At 42.2% G+C, this 13,954-nt stretch overlaps 1 protein-coding gene across 2 annotated transcripts in view; it reads right to left on the reverse strand.

The window, feature by feature from the left end:
• Positions 1 to 13,954, reverse strand: part of Gsdme (gasdermin E) — a 66,298-nt gene that overhangs the window by 34,844 nt on the left and 17,500 nt on the right. For both annotated transcript variants that reach the window (XM_048786349.1, XM_015490141.2), the window contains exon 3: positions 9,149 to 9,341. In XM_048786349.1, the coding sequence (XP_048642306.1) occupies positions 9,149 to 9,341 (193 nt within the window). The remainder of the gene's footprint in view (positions 1 to 9,148; positions 9,342 to 13,954) is intronic.

Genomic DNA, 13,954 nt, shown 5'->3' on the forward strand with positions numbered 1-13,954 from the left:
CCCGTCATGACACTGTACATCATTTGTAGGAATGCGTGGCAGAGGAGCTGTTCACATCCTCACCACTGCCAGCAGCCAGGAAGAAAGAGAGGAAGGGGCCCAGGTCCCAAAGTCCCCTTCAAAGGCACACCCCCAATGACCTGACTTCCTTATTCCAGGCCCTACCTCCTCAAGGTTCTGCCACCTCCCAAGAGTGCCACAGGCTGGGGACCAAGCCTCTAATACATGAGCCCTGGGAGGACACTTCAGATCTACAGTATCACATATCAGAGATGCTCAACCTGGAAACAGGGACAGGAAATCTCTAGAAACCTCAACTACTGTACTCTGGGATCTCCTTTCCCAAAATACAGTAGCCTTCCTTATCTACAGTTTTGCTTTCCACAGACATCTGAAATCAACTACAGTACAAAAATAGTAAATGGAAAATTCCAGAAATGAAAAATTCTTGAAGTTTCAAATCACACTGTTTTGAGTAGTGTGATGAAATCTCCTGCCAACCTGACTGGCGTATGAATCATTCTTTGTCCAATGTATCATCTGTATATATGCTACCTGCTCATTAGCACTTAGCAGCCAGCTCAGAATAGATCAACATCAACATCATGAGGTTTATGCTCAAGTAACCCTTATTTTACTTAATGATGGCCCCAAAGTACAGAAGAGTGATGGCTAAAATTCAGATATGCCAAAGAGAAGCCCTGAAGTGCTTCCCTTAAGTGAAAAGGGGAAATTTCTCAATAAGGAAAGCAAAAAGATTATGTGCTGAGGTTGCTAAGATCCACAGTAAGATGAATTTGTGGAATTGTGAAGAAGGAAAAAAACTCAAGCTAATTTTACTGTCAAATCTCAGCCTGCAAAGATTATGACCACAGTTCATATAAGTCCTTTATTGATCATCTCACTTCATCTCATCATGATGTTATATTATCTCACATCATCATAACAAGGGTGAGCACTCTACAGTAAGGTATTCTGAGACACTTCATTCATATAATTTTCATGATTGTGTTGTATTTTATTATTAGTTGTTATTAATCTCTTATTGTGCCTAATTTATAAATTAAACTTTATTATAGGTATGCATAGAATAAAAGAGTATACATAGACTGAGGACTATCCTTGGTTTCAGACACCCATTGGAGGTCTTGGACCACATCCCCTGCAGTTAAGAGGGGACTACTATAGTGAGAAAAGCTTTCCCGGACCCACCCCCTCTTTCTGCTGTGTTGAAGCTGAAGATGACTTCAAGGTTGCAAACTGCAGGAAAAATTAAAATTAGAGCATAATGCACATGACTACGAAAGTGACTAGGCCACCCGCACATTGCAACTGCTCCATCTCCAGTCACATTAGTTTCTAACACCTTAATCGCATACAACAATCCAAGGACAGAGACAGGAAAAAATGACTAAGCAATTATAGATGTTCAACCTTTTAGGCGGGGTAATTAATTAACTGCCACCAAGTGATGAGATTCAGTAAGCCTGAAAGATGATAAACCAAATGAAGCAGATGAAGAGAGGAGAATTCATGCAGCAGCCTTTGGAAAAAATGTTTTTCTCTCCAAGCTCTGTGCATAGCAGCTGGAATGGAAAAATCATGTGCTTTGTGGACCTGGCCTTAAATCCTGAGTCCAGGCAAACTAATTAATTTCTGAATTTCAGGCTCCTCCGATAAAGATAAAGATAAACCAATTACTCTTTCAACCAAGCAGTACTTAGTATGCTGCAGGCACTGTGCCAGAGCCCACGGCAAACAAGAGAGGCATATGCCAGAAGTTTTGGCTGAGAATCAGGCAGCTGCAACAGACAGTACCCCATGGTGTTGGTTAGCACCCCAACAGAATTGGGGAATGTGGCTCCTGAAGAATGGAATATTAATCCCAGGGACTGAAGTAGATTCAGCATAATGCCCTGGAGAAACTGAGGGGGTGAGAGATGAGGCTGGAGAGTGAACATGAGGCTTTGTGAAACAGAGGAACATGTGGACACCATCCTAGGCATAGGTAGGTGTTAGCTGGGAAGTGACATGATCCTACAGGTGGACCTGCAGAGAATCAGTTGGAAGGGGTAAGAGGGTGCAGATAAGAATTGGTTGGTGAAAGAAATAGTCATGAGGCTGGGGCAAGAAGAAAAGGTAAAACCAATCTTTGAGAGCTTGAATCAGCTGGTAAGAGACTAGGCATAGGAAAGAAGGCAAAGGGGGAGCCATGTCTGATCCCCGGGTTTTTAGCTAAAGCAGATGGACTTATGCCACACCAACCAGCTTCTCTGCAGGAGTCTGGCAGAGAAGTGCATTAAGTGAAGTGAGAAGTTTAGAGATGGACAGAGTCCCTGTGTCAGACACTATGAACAGCCCAGGTGGAATGCATCCATCTGTTCACCTGAATTCTAACTCCTCACTTGTTCCAACCAACCCAGCCATAGACACTGGAGTTCATCAATTCTAAGACACATTTTTTTCCCCACATTTTAACATCAAGATGGTTTTAAACTGATAGGTGTGACACAGTTTAATAGACAATGTTCTTTCTCAGTGGTACATAAAACAATGGTGCCTCTTAGAATAGACGCCATCTTGGATTTGATAATAAATGATGCTGTTTATCGGTCTTAGAAGAAAACAGTACTTCAATGTCCCTCCTTAGGACTTAAGTTCTACCTAATTCTAAAGACTTGAAGTAGCCTTTATAAGTGAGGCTCACAGGACAAGACAATTTCTGTACAAAGACATAAACCTGGGAACAAATATTAGAAAGTGTCCCCAGCATGTCCATCCCTCAGCCAAGGGGGTTACCAGTAGATCATGTTTACACAGAAGGAACAACAGAGGGCCAGACAGGCTTCCAGGAGTTCACAGTCCCAATAGTTAAGCCTAAGGGCAAGAGACAAAAATAATTCAGGGGAAAAAATAGTAATAGTTTGACTGAATTTCAGATAGCACAGAGATGGCTTTGGCCTGCAGGTCTCAGGAAAGACCTCTTTTAAAGAATAGTTTTGATGGGGTCTTGAGAGCTTCATAGGTGTGCTTCCAATAAGGCATGTGGTAACCAAGACAAAGCTCCTGAAGGTCAAATAGATATTGGTCAAGGGCTCCCTATATCTTGACTTAAGAATTGAATAAGAATCTGCTACAAATAAAATATGGATCAATAAGAGCTCGTGTGTTTTCCAATGGTTCTATGACACAGCTACATAGCTGGGTCAGCCTGTCAAGAGCCATCTATGGAATATGTATGGACTAAATCGGCACAGAAGCCTACTGAATAGGAAAATCTGATATTTGAGAATTTCCAGTGACAATCCCACAGGGTAAGATCACCCAGATGCATGTGAATTTCTATTCAGCTTCTGCCCAGTCCCACACAACCTCTCAGAGATGGGTGTAGCCTGCCAAGATGCCAATCAATCTGTGACTACAAGACATCATGAAGCAAGACTCTACCCTTGAAATCTTATCCCTGCCTTTAATGCTCTCCCTTAAATACAGTCGGAGCCATTTTTTAACTGTTAAGTCCCAACTTTTGTGTGGGCTGGATCTATCAGACGTTCTGCACTTAAAACTATTTTTCTGACTTTGTCTTTTATTTCTTTATTAATTATTTCAGACAGTAATTTTCTCAGGCGGCTTATCCCCTCCTGACTAAGAAAAATGACCCCAGCTAGGCTCTTGCTGCCTCGAGGTATCAGCCCTCATTTGGGAAGAGCACAGTAAGGACAGACCACCCTCCCACTGGCACTGAGGGTCATTAGTCACTCCACGGTGGAGTTCAGAACACAGACCATGAAGAGCTGGAAGAGAAGGACATCAGAAATGCCACAGTCAAAAACTCTGAACACCTCGCATCATCTCATTTCTGAGTGCCTCTCCCAGCCTCAGCATGCCAAGCCAACTCGTTCCTTTGGAGAGCTCTCACCTGCCTGAGCTGGCAGGCAGGCTTCAGACTGACAGCACTGCTCCACTCAACCACCATTAGTGAGAACATGCTGCGCGCCAGGCACCACTCTGCATGCTATTTAGATTCTCTCATCAGTGAAATCCTGGGCAATGAAGGCAGAAAAAGGTGGGTCCTAGGCATTGTTTAAAGATAAAGATGCCATATTATATTACTTATGATACTATTCCTTCGATTTTGTTTCCACTACCTATTTTTTTTAATTAAAAAAAATTAGCCTAAAGTTTACCACTCTACAATCAGTCAAAAAAAAAAGAAAGAAAGAAAAGAAAATCCCTGCACCCACTAACACCAAGAGCATAGAGAAGCATTTCTAGCCTCATCGGCTCCTAGACCTTAGGATACCTTCACCTGCTTCATTCTCATTTACAGGCTGCCCCTCTAGGAAAAATGAAGGGAGCAGATTCAGGAAACTCTCATTTTGCAAGTGCATGTGGACAGAAGTCTTTAAATTGTTAGGCACAAACTCTCCATGAAAAATAATAATGCCAGGCCTGGATACAGCACAAGGACAAAATGGAATGATTTTCAAACCCTCCACTGGCCACGGGGAAACTCATTAAGTAGAAAAGGAGACCAGTTCAAATTTTGTTGCATATTTCTTTTTCAAGAAAGACATGAGCTCTCACAACCCCTCCCCTTGAAAATGTCCTAAATAAAGTAAGAGCTACTGGTATATGGAAAAGGTACTCATGAGAGCTACTGCAATGCCTTTAAAAAGGTCAAATAGCTACAATAAAGAGTAGCATTTTTTTTTCTTTCAGTGCTGGGATTGCACTCAGGGCTGCTTTTTGCATGCTAGGCAAGCCCTCTGTCACCGAGCTATAGCCCCAATCAAGAGTAGCAATTTAAAAAAAAAAAAAAATGTAAAGCTTGTACAATGTGGAGGGATTTAAATATAATAGGACTCTGAGTAAATTTTAAATATTTTAAATAGTCGTGAAGATTTATCTGTGTCACACCATTGCTTTGCATTATATCAGTTTCATATACTTAATTTGGATTTCCTCATGAAGAACCCAACTTCTAATTACTAAGTACACACAGACAAAGGTAATCTGCTTTACCAAAATGTGTTTTACAATGTGGTTAAACAACAGAAGTGGGATGTGTCTTTCTGGCTGATAGCACCTAATCCCCACGTAGTCATGGAAAGCACAAAATGGTGCCTTTGCTGGAAAACAGCTGGAAGCAAAGCCCAGAGCTCAAGGGGAAGGAACAGGTGTGTTCACTGCAGGTTGCACTCGCTTCTAAGTACTTAGCCAGGAGGGAACCTTCACACACTGTCTGGTCCAGCTATCTCACCTACAGCTGGGGAACTGAGGACAAGGGCTGATTGACTTACCAAGTCCACAAAAGTTATTTATCAGGAATAAACTTCTCCAGACCCCAAGAGATTAGAAGCAACAAACCCGTGGCAAAAGGTGGGGTGGGTTGTGGCTGTTATACTTTAGGCAATGACAAATGGCAGCTCAGGATGGAAGACAGGCAGAAAAACCACAGAGTTTATTACACAATAATATTGACATTAAGACTAAAAATGAATTCTAGTCATTAGCAGAAGGCTCTATAAGTTGATTTTTCTCCATTAAAAAAGAAGGGGGGTGCTGGGGTTTGTAGCTCAGTGGTAGAGTGCTCACGCCTCTCATGTGTGAGGCACTGGGTTTGATCCTCAGCACCACATTAAAAAAAAAAAAAGGTATTATGTCCATCTACAACTAAAATATATATTTTTTAAAAAAGAGGAAGGAGGGGCTGTGGTTGTGGCTCAGCAGTAGAGTGCTTGCCTTACACATGTGAGGCACTGGGTTCAATCCTCAACACCATATAAACATAAATAAACAAAATAAAAGTATCGTGTCCATCTACAACTAAAAAAAAATATTTTAAAAAATAATTTTTTTAAAAAAAAAAAGAAGGAAAATATGTATACATCTTAGATTTCTTTCCACTGAGAATTTTTAAGATAAACCTAGAGGGCCCATTCAAAGGCTCCAAGTATCAGAAGGCTAATTCCCAGGGAATGCCTTTGTGCCCAACAATGCTAGATAAATGCCACTTATACACATGATTGTTTTTCTAGGATTGATTAAGTTTTTTGAGATGCACATACATTTCATAGATGATAAATCCAATACTTTGATTTCTAAGGGCTAAAATAACCTGCATACAGATGACAACTTATCTAAATGACCAGAAATAAAAATGACTGACTGCAAATAAGCCCTCAGGAACATACAGTACTTAAGCATCACTAATCACCACTCCCAAGGCCACATGTGTGTCAACAGCACCTTATCTATGCTGATGATGTTGTAAGAGTCCAAAGACAGGCAGATGACATGGATAAGAATTTATTACTCCCGTGTGAAATAACAATAAGGCTAGCTTTACCAATGACCATCTCAGGACTGGGAGAGTTGTACCTTCCCTCTCTCTCCCCGTTTCGCTACCCTCCCTTCCTGGGCAGCTCACCTTTAGCTCTTAGCAACATCACAAGGAAGAGACAACTATGTGATAAGATAACTCTTGCATTCCTAGGACTTCAATTTATTCTATGTTTTATAGTTTTTTATTTTGTGGTATTGGGGACTGAACCCAGGGCCTTGTGCATGCTAAGCCTTGTGCTCTACCACTGAGCTATACCTAGCCCATGATATTTATTCTTTATCATGCTCCCAAGGCCTCCACTTTCTGGGCTATCCCTTCTCCTATTATCTCTACAATCAATAGGATTCTCAGAGTCTTCCCAGGTGATCTTATCCCAGTGTCCAGGCCCCTCTAGGTGAGCAGGCCTAGCTACTCCCGTGTGTCTGTTCAGGATAGGACATATCTATGTCCCCCACCAGGCAGCCTCACAAGGGACTCAGATTCACAACACTGCCTTTACATTCATGTTCCAATTTAACTACTTGAATCTCTGCCAATTTCTTTTCTTCACAGTCAGTTCAATCATGTTTTAGAGGAAAGAACAGATGATTTGAAGTCAGGAAATCCTGGGTGGAAACCTAACTCCAGCACTCAAATTGAACTCTGTGCCTAGGAACAAATTTCATCCTCTTGGGCCTCAGTTCACTAATGTATAAAAAAAGGAAAGCTATGCAGAGGAAAAGAAACGATGGGTATAAACTGCCTGGCACATAGAAGGTTCTCCTTTTCTTCCCTGACTCTCTCTATGCCCCCCCCACCTACAACTGTTGGCTTTAGTTTCTTTCTCTCCAGAATGTTTTCTTGCATTCATATCAGAGACCCCACCCCCACGTGCTTCCTGCTGGCAATAGCTTCCATACCTGAATCCTGAAGAGTGTTTTAAAATGTGCGTCAGGAAATGTGACTAGAGAGCATTGCCCAACTGTGGTTCTTGAAATAGAAATAACAAGACTGCAAAATCTAGCTTAAGAGGGGCTATGTGAAGACTGAGGGAGCCAAGAGAAACCCTGGACTCCCCCAATCTTTCTCTTCTTCTCCTGTCGACAGTGTCACCAGATTTAGCAACAGAAAATATAAAGTGCCCAGTTACGTTTTAATTTCAGATAAACAAATGATTTTCTAGAATGTCCTAATATTGCACAGAGAAGGAAAATGCCTCTCCAACCAAGAAAAGGAAGTAAGAAAGAAAATAAAGATCGCGACTGTCAGAGATGAATGTGCCTTCCACTGGTGCCACCAGAGAGCTTAAAGTTCTTCCACCAAAAGGGGTTGCCCAGTGGAGCCCCAATTCCATGGAGTCGTGGAGTCCCAGAAAGACCATTGAACGTGGGCAGTTACTGGACAGGTACAGTTTTTTAAGACTTCAGCTGCCCATCTGTACAAAATCCACCCACCAAATGCTCTTGATATGTGTGTTTTATGGTATATTTTATTCATTAATATTTAAACATAATTTTGTTCAATGAGCACATATTTTATATTTCAACCTAAGAACACTGGAAAAGAGGAGATAAGGCAACCATAGTTAGATACAAGTGAGTTTTCTCTTAATTCATTTGGATTTGAATTTTCTATCATAAGAGGGAAAAAAAAGGTGATAAAATTACACATGAAAATGAACATATGGTACTGTATAAACTGAAATATCATCTCAATTGGGTTAGTGCAATAACTTCCCAATTGGATTCCTGGCTTCTTCCTATCCACCCTTTTCTCAAACCAGTAGCCAGAATGACCCTTGTCAAAAAAAAAAAAAAGAGTCAGATCATGTCATTTCCTTGCTCAGAATCCTCCAGGGGCTTTCTAGCTCACTCTGTGAGACAAAGTCTTTCTAATAGCCTTTGGGGTCCTGCAGGACGTGGCTCTCCTCTAGTCTTCCTGGGTCTTCCCTGGCTCTTTTGGCTTCAGCTACCCTGGCCACTGCCCATGACATCCTTGCCCAGGACATTCCATGCTCATTCTGTCCCCTCCTTCAGGGCTTTGTCTCATGCCAGCTTCTCTGAGTGCCGTCTCTGGCCACCACTCTGAGCACATCCTATCCCCGTTCTCTGCTATATTTGCCTCCAGTCCACTGATCTCATCAACTGATGAGATGCCTATGTTATTTCGCCATGCATTTTGTGTTATATAGTTTGTGTCTCTCCCCACTAGAATGCCAGGCAGAAATGATGGCATCTAGTTCACTACAGCATCCTTAGCATGGACAACAGCACATGGCACATACAATCCTCTCAATCAAATTATTAAAATGTTGAATAAGCATAAGGTAAAAATAACGATGAGCTGTCATGGGATAAAGGGTATTTACTGAAAGATGAATGAATAAATGCAGGGTTTTCTTTAAGAAAAGTAGAAAAAATATTTTATCCCTGAAGTCCCTTGCTTGCTCTCATGTTTTCCTTATTAGAACAATAAAAAGAACCAGAGAAGGTTCATCATTTTTCTGCATCTGATATTAATATTCTAGATGCAGGACAGAGCTTTTACACTGTATAGCATTTTCTAAATCATAAGATTGGGAGAAAGGACCATTTGCTGAAATAATGTCCTTTTAAAGTGCTTTCCAGGTCTCTACCCTCAGGCTAAGAACAGTCAAGAAATTCTAAAATGAAGAATGTGCTCCTTATGAAGTTTCAGCACAATGGGCATCCAATAAACATTTGTTGGTTGGAAAAGTTCGCATTTCTCACCCTTTTAACTGAACAACCTTTAAATGTGAGATGTGTCAAAATCCAAAATGCCAAACCGGTTTCTCATTACCTCTCGGCTGCGTCTCTGATGAGCTGCTGCAGGTCCACCTCCTGCTTCCTCAGGGTTCCAAACGAAGACTGACTCTCCACCAGGCCTTTGCCTCCAATGTTCAGCTTGACCTTCCCCAGAATGGTCTCAATGGTCCCACTCACATGGTTTTCAAACTTGCCCTCGTATTTCACAAAGTCGGACTCCACGACCACTGCAATGAATGGAGAAGAAAAATCGGAAGACGAAAAAGCCACTTGTGTCTCAGGTCACCTAGCTTCTAACCCTGCCCAGACTCTTGGGAAACATGCTGCTGGCATCCAAATGGAAAGCCAGCACTATATTTTATGTAAAAGCAAAAGAAACGGAGCCACCACAACTGTGTGTAACCAGGAGCATGCCTGGAATTGCCTAGGCTCCCTGGGTGCTTTTTAGTCTTTTCAATCCCAATGTAAGTATAGGAAAGTGCACAAGAAGCATCAGTGCAGTTCAGCAAATCATTTTCAAGTGAATATTTCTTTAACCACAGTTGTGGTTTGTATACAGTGTCATCCAAAAACTCCTTGTTAAGTCAGGAATGTTCCAAGGTGAAATGATTGGATTTTGAGAACTGTAACCTTATTAAAATAGAAATTGGTACCAAGAGTGGGGTCATTGCTGTAACTAACCTGGCCATGTGGTTCAGAAGCTTTGGGAATGGCTTGCAGGAGACATTTGAAAATGCAGGCTAGAGAAGCCTTAGAATTGTGTAAGCAGAGATTAATGGGCAATTCTGGTGGGAGCTCAGAAGACCAGAATCTTGATAGGAAAGTAGACTCTGCTTATAAGGTTTCAGAGGAAAATGAGGACTCTATTAGTAACTGGACTAGAGATCATTCATGTTACATTCTGGCAAAGAAGTTGTCTACCCATTGCCCATGTCCTGAGATTTTTGGTGAGGCTGAATTTAAAGGTGATGGACTAATTAATCTGATAGAGGAAAGTTCCAGGCAGCATAGCATTCAGTCAGTGGCCTGGATTTTGCTGGCAGCTTTTATCCAGGTTTACTGTAAGAATCAGGAACAGTAAGTAGAGTTGAAGGGGACCAAGAAAGGTAGGCTTTTTGAAGAGATCATATCTTCAAAAGAAATGCTAAGTACTTTGCACAGAGGAAACTGGGAAGATACCTCAAGGGCATCTCAGGAATTTGCAAGATCACATCCACTTCCAGGTCAAAACGGAAAATTCCTTTGAGAAGAGATCATGGGAACACCCTGCTTCCATAGCAGAGCCTAGGAAGTTATTTCACCAGATTCAGCTGCCCAAGCATTCAAAGATTGCCGCAGCTCTGGTTCCAGGGGGACCAAATATGTACAAGCTGACAGCCAGACCTTGGTGTCATCCACATGGTGCTGGTTCTGCAAGAATGCAAGATACTAAAGTTCAGGGGTCATGGAGGTCACAGTCACTAAGATTTCAAAGGAAAGGCTGGGAGGCCAGGTAAAGTATAGTAGGCTGCCCCTGAGACATGATGCATGGAGCTTTCAAAGTGAAGCCAAAACTGAAATGGAGACCACAAGAATTAAAAATGTCAGCAACATGGACTGTTTACCACAGTTGCTGGCTGCAGAGGGAGCCAGGCTAAAAGAGAGGCCCTGTGCCCGGCAACCAGCAAGGCCAAAGGGGTGTACTGCCCACACCCTTTGGAGAGCCCATCTCACAACTACGTGTCAATTGATGTTGTACACAGAGTTAGCAGACCTGTTTGCCCAGCTGGGTTTGAGTCTTGCTTTGGCCTTATCACTTCTTTCTATGCCCCTATTCTTCCCTTTTGGAATAAAAATATTGGATTTTTTTTTTTATAGGGGCTCACAGCCAAGAGTTTGCTCGAGTCTCAGGTGAGACATTGGACTGGGACTTTTGGGCAATACTGGAACTCTCAAGACTATGGGACTCTTACAGATGGACTAAATGCATTTTGCATTGTGAGATGGACATGAGCTTGGGGGACGAGGGGTAGAATTCGTGGTTTGGATATAAGGTGTGACCCAAAAGTTAATGTAGTAATGTCCACAGATGACATGATTGAATTGTGAGAGTTACAACCTTAAGAGTCCATCCTAATTTGAATGGACTGGATGGTAACTGTAGGTCAGTAGCTGGAAGAGGTGAGTCACTGGGGGTGTGCCCTAAAGGAGTTCATCTCCCCTGCAGCCTCTTCCCCCTTCCCCATCTGTGCTTTCTGACTGCTTCCCTCTGCACACACTTCTGCCCTGAAGTGTGCCTCGCCTTGGGCCCAGAGCATTGCAACCAGCTGACATGGACTGAGACATCTGAAACCACGAGCCCCCAAAAACATTTCCTCCACATTGTTCATGTTGGATATTTTGGTCACAGCAACACAAACCTAACTAATCAAACACTATCCAGTAAAGAAACAGAGAATTTTAAATGTGTGGTTTACAAGAGTAAACTGAAAAGGAATGGCAGGTGGAAGACACCTAAGCCCTCATCATAATTGCACCCCACCCGCTAGAGGAGTGCCTCAGCATCTGGCAGGTCAGCCATCTGGACCTGTCCTTGGTCAAATTGCCTTCCCATCCACCAGTCTTGGAGAACATTCCCTGTCCCTCATTATCTTCCCCAATCAGATAATTTTCTTCCCATATTTACATTTTCCCATCTGTCCTCTAGCCATTCTTTATCATGCAATTCCTTATCACTGTCCTCCTTATAAGGTCAGCTGGACATGCCCAACCCCTCAATCACCATCCAGAAGCTCCAAGATTCTCTCCCTTCTTCTTTCCTCGTTTCCCAGATGCTAGGGAATCTGCCACCACTACTGGTATCCCACCTTCAATCATGTCAACTGGCAATTACTATTCCTCATCTGGCCATATCCAGTGATTGCTATCAGAGCTCCTTAAAGGTCTATCCTTCTTATCTGAACTCTAAAGATAAATATCTGCTGATCTCATATGTGAACTAGAGCTTCCTCTTGTCTCCAACCTTCTACTGTTCTCCCGTGTGTGTGTGTGTGTGTGTGTGTGTGTGTGTGTGTAAGTGCGTGCACTAGAGTTGAACACAGGGCTTGGGCATTCTAATCGCACACTCTACTACTGATATCACTAAGCTACACTGAAACCTCTGTTCCCATTTTTAATCAAAACAGGTACAACCATAAAATAGTCTCCATCATCACATGGGTAAGGATACATTAAGAACCTGCTAGGAGCTGAGCATGGTGGTGCACGCATATAATCCCACTGGCTTGGGAGGCTGAGCAGGAGGATTGCAAGTTCAAAGCCAGCCTCAGCAACTTCGTGAGACCCTGAGCATCTTAGTAAAATCCTGTCTCAAAATAAAAAATAAAAAGGCCTGAGGATGTAGCTCAGTGGTTAAGTGCCCTTGGGTTCAATCCCCAGTGTAAAAAAAAAAAAAAGAAAAAGAGCCTGCTACGAACTTCACAGTTAGACTTTTCCATTTCTCTGATCCAAGGTTCTATTGGGCTCCTGGGTATCCTTCACAAGGGATTAAAACCCTTGTGAATCCATACACACACACACACACACACCCAGAATCCACACACACACACACACACACACACACAGCCTCAGCAGCTGCATTTCTTTCAAACCAGTCAAGAAAACCCACTCCTTACCCAGGGTTGATAAGTCATCAGCATTCATTATTTTTGCAATTTACAAAAAAGAGCATAATTTTTCACACCACCACCCCAAATAAGAAGTCTATGAAAATGCTCTCAATCCAAAGCCTTTCCTAGTTAACATCTTGCGAAATACACTTTGGGAAATGCTTTGGGAAGCAGGGTGGAGCAGATAGTAATAGTTTAAGATCATGTCTTTGCTCTAATATTACTAACTGGAAGATCTTGGGTAAGAACTTTTTTTGATACAAGGCCTCACATATTCTAGGCAAATAGTCTACCACAGAGCTACATCATCAGCCCTGGAAGACTGGACAACATTCATTTACTTGCATCCCAGATTTTCATATGCAATTTGCAGATAACCAATGATACCTACCTGATGCTGTTGCTAGTTGATGTATAAGAAGGAAGAAATACAGCCATGGCTCCATCTATCTATCTATTGGGTTTAGACTAGAGCAGCATTCTTTTCTTGTAAACAGGACAGTCCTAGGTTCTACAAAGTGCTATACAGACAGAAGTTCTATCTTCAGTACACCCTTCTGGATTCAGGCTTGTTACCACTGGTGTTGGAAACTGTGTCTCCAAAACTAGCTACACAAAGTGGGGACAATCAGGACTTTGTGTACTCTGGGACACCACCCTAGTCACACCTCCTGAAAAGATGTCATTTGCCCATACTTCTACATCAGTCATCCACTGCTGCTGGTGGAAAAAATGAGGGGACCAGCACGCTGTCATGGAACTGCCAGGAACCAAATCACTGTCCCTTCCACAATCACTCCCCTGATCAACAGTCATGCCAGGGCTGTTGGGAGCAGAAAAAAAAACACCTAAAGGTGAAGCATCCTAAATCATCTTGATAGATAGAGTAGGGGACACTTTTCATAACCGTTTTAACACCAACATGACAGAATCCAGGATGCACTCTGACCTCAGATGACCTTTATCTGCACTGACAGTGACTGGTCTCACCAACTCAATGTGGTTTTCATAATCTTTCAGGACACCACAAAAAGCCATTTTATATCACAAAGTAGAGGAACTCCAATTACTCAGGGACCCTTGGTCTATTTGCTCCTACTTATTTTTAGTTATTTCACAATTCAATAGAAATTTTACTAGAAAGCATACAAATCCAAGCTAGGGCATGATGAAAAACTAATATCAATTCATTC

The sequence above is a fragment of the Marmota marmota genome, unplaced genomic scaffold (assembly GCF_001458135.2).
Source record: "Marmota marmota marmota unplaced genomic scaffold, marMar, whole genome shotgun sequence".
Lineage (NCBI taxonomy): Eukaryota > Metazoa > Chordata > Mammalia > Rodentia > Sciuridae > Marmota > Marmota marmota.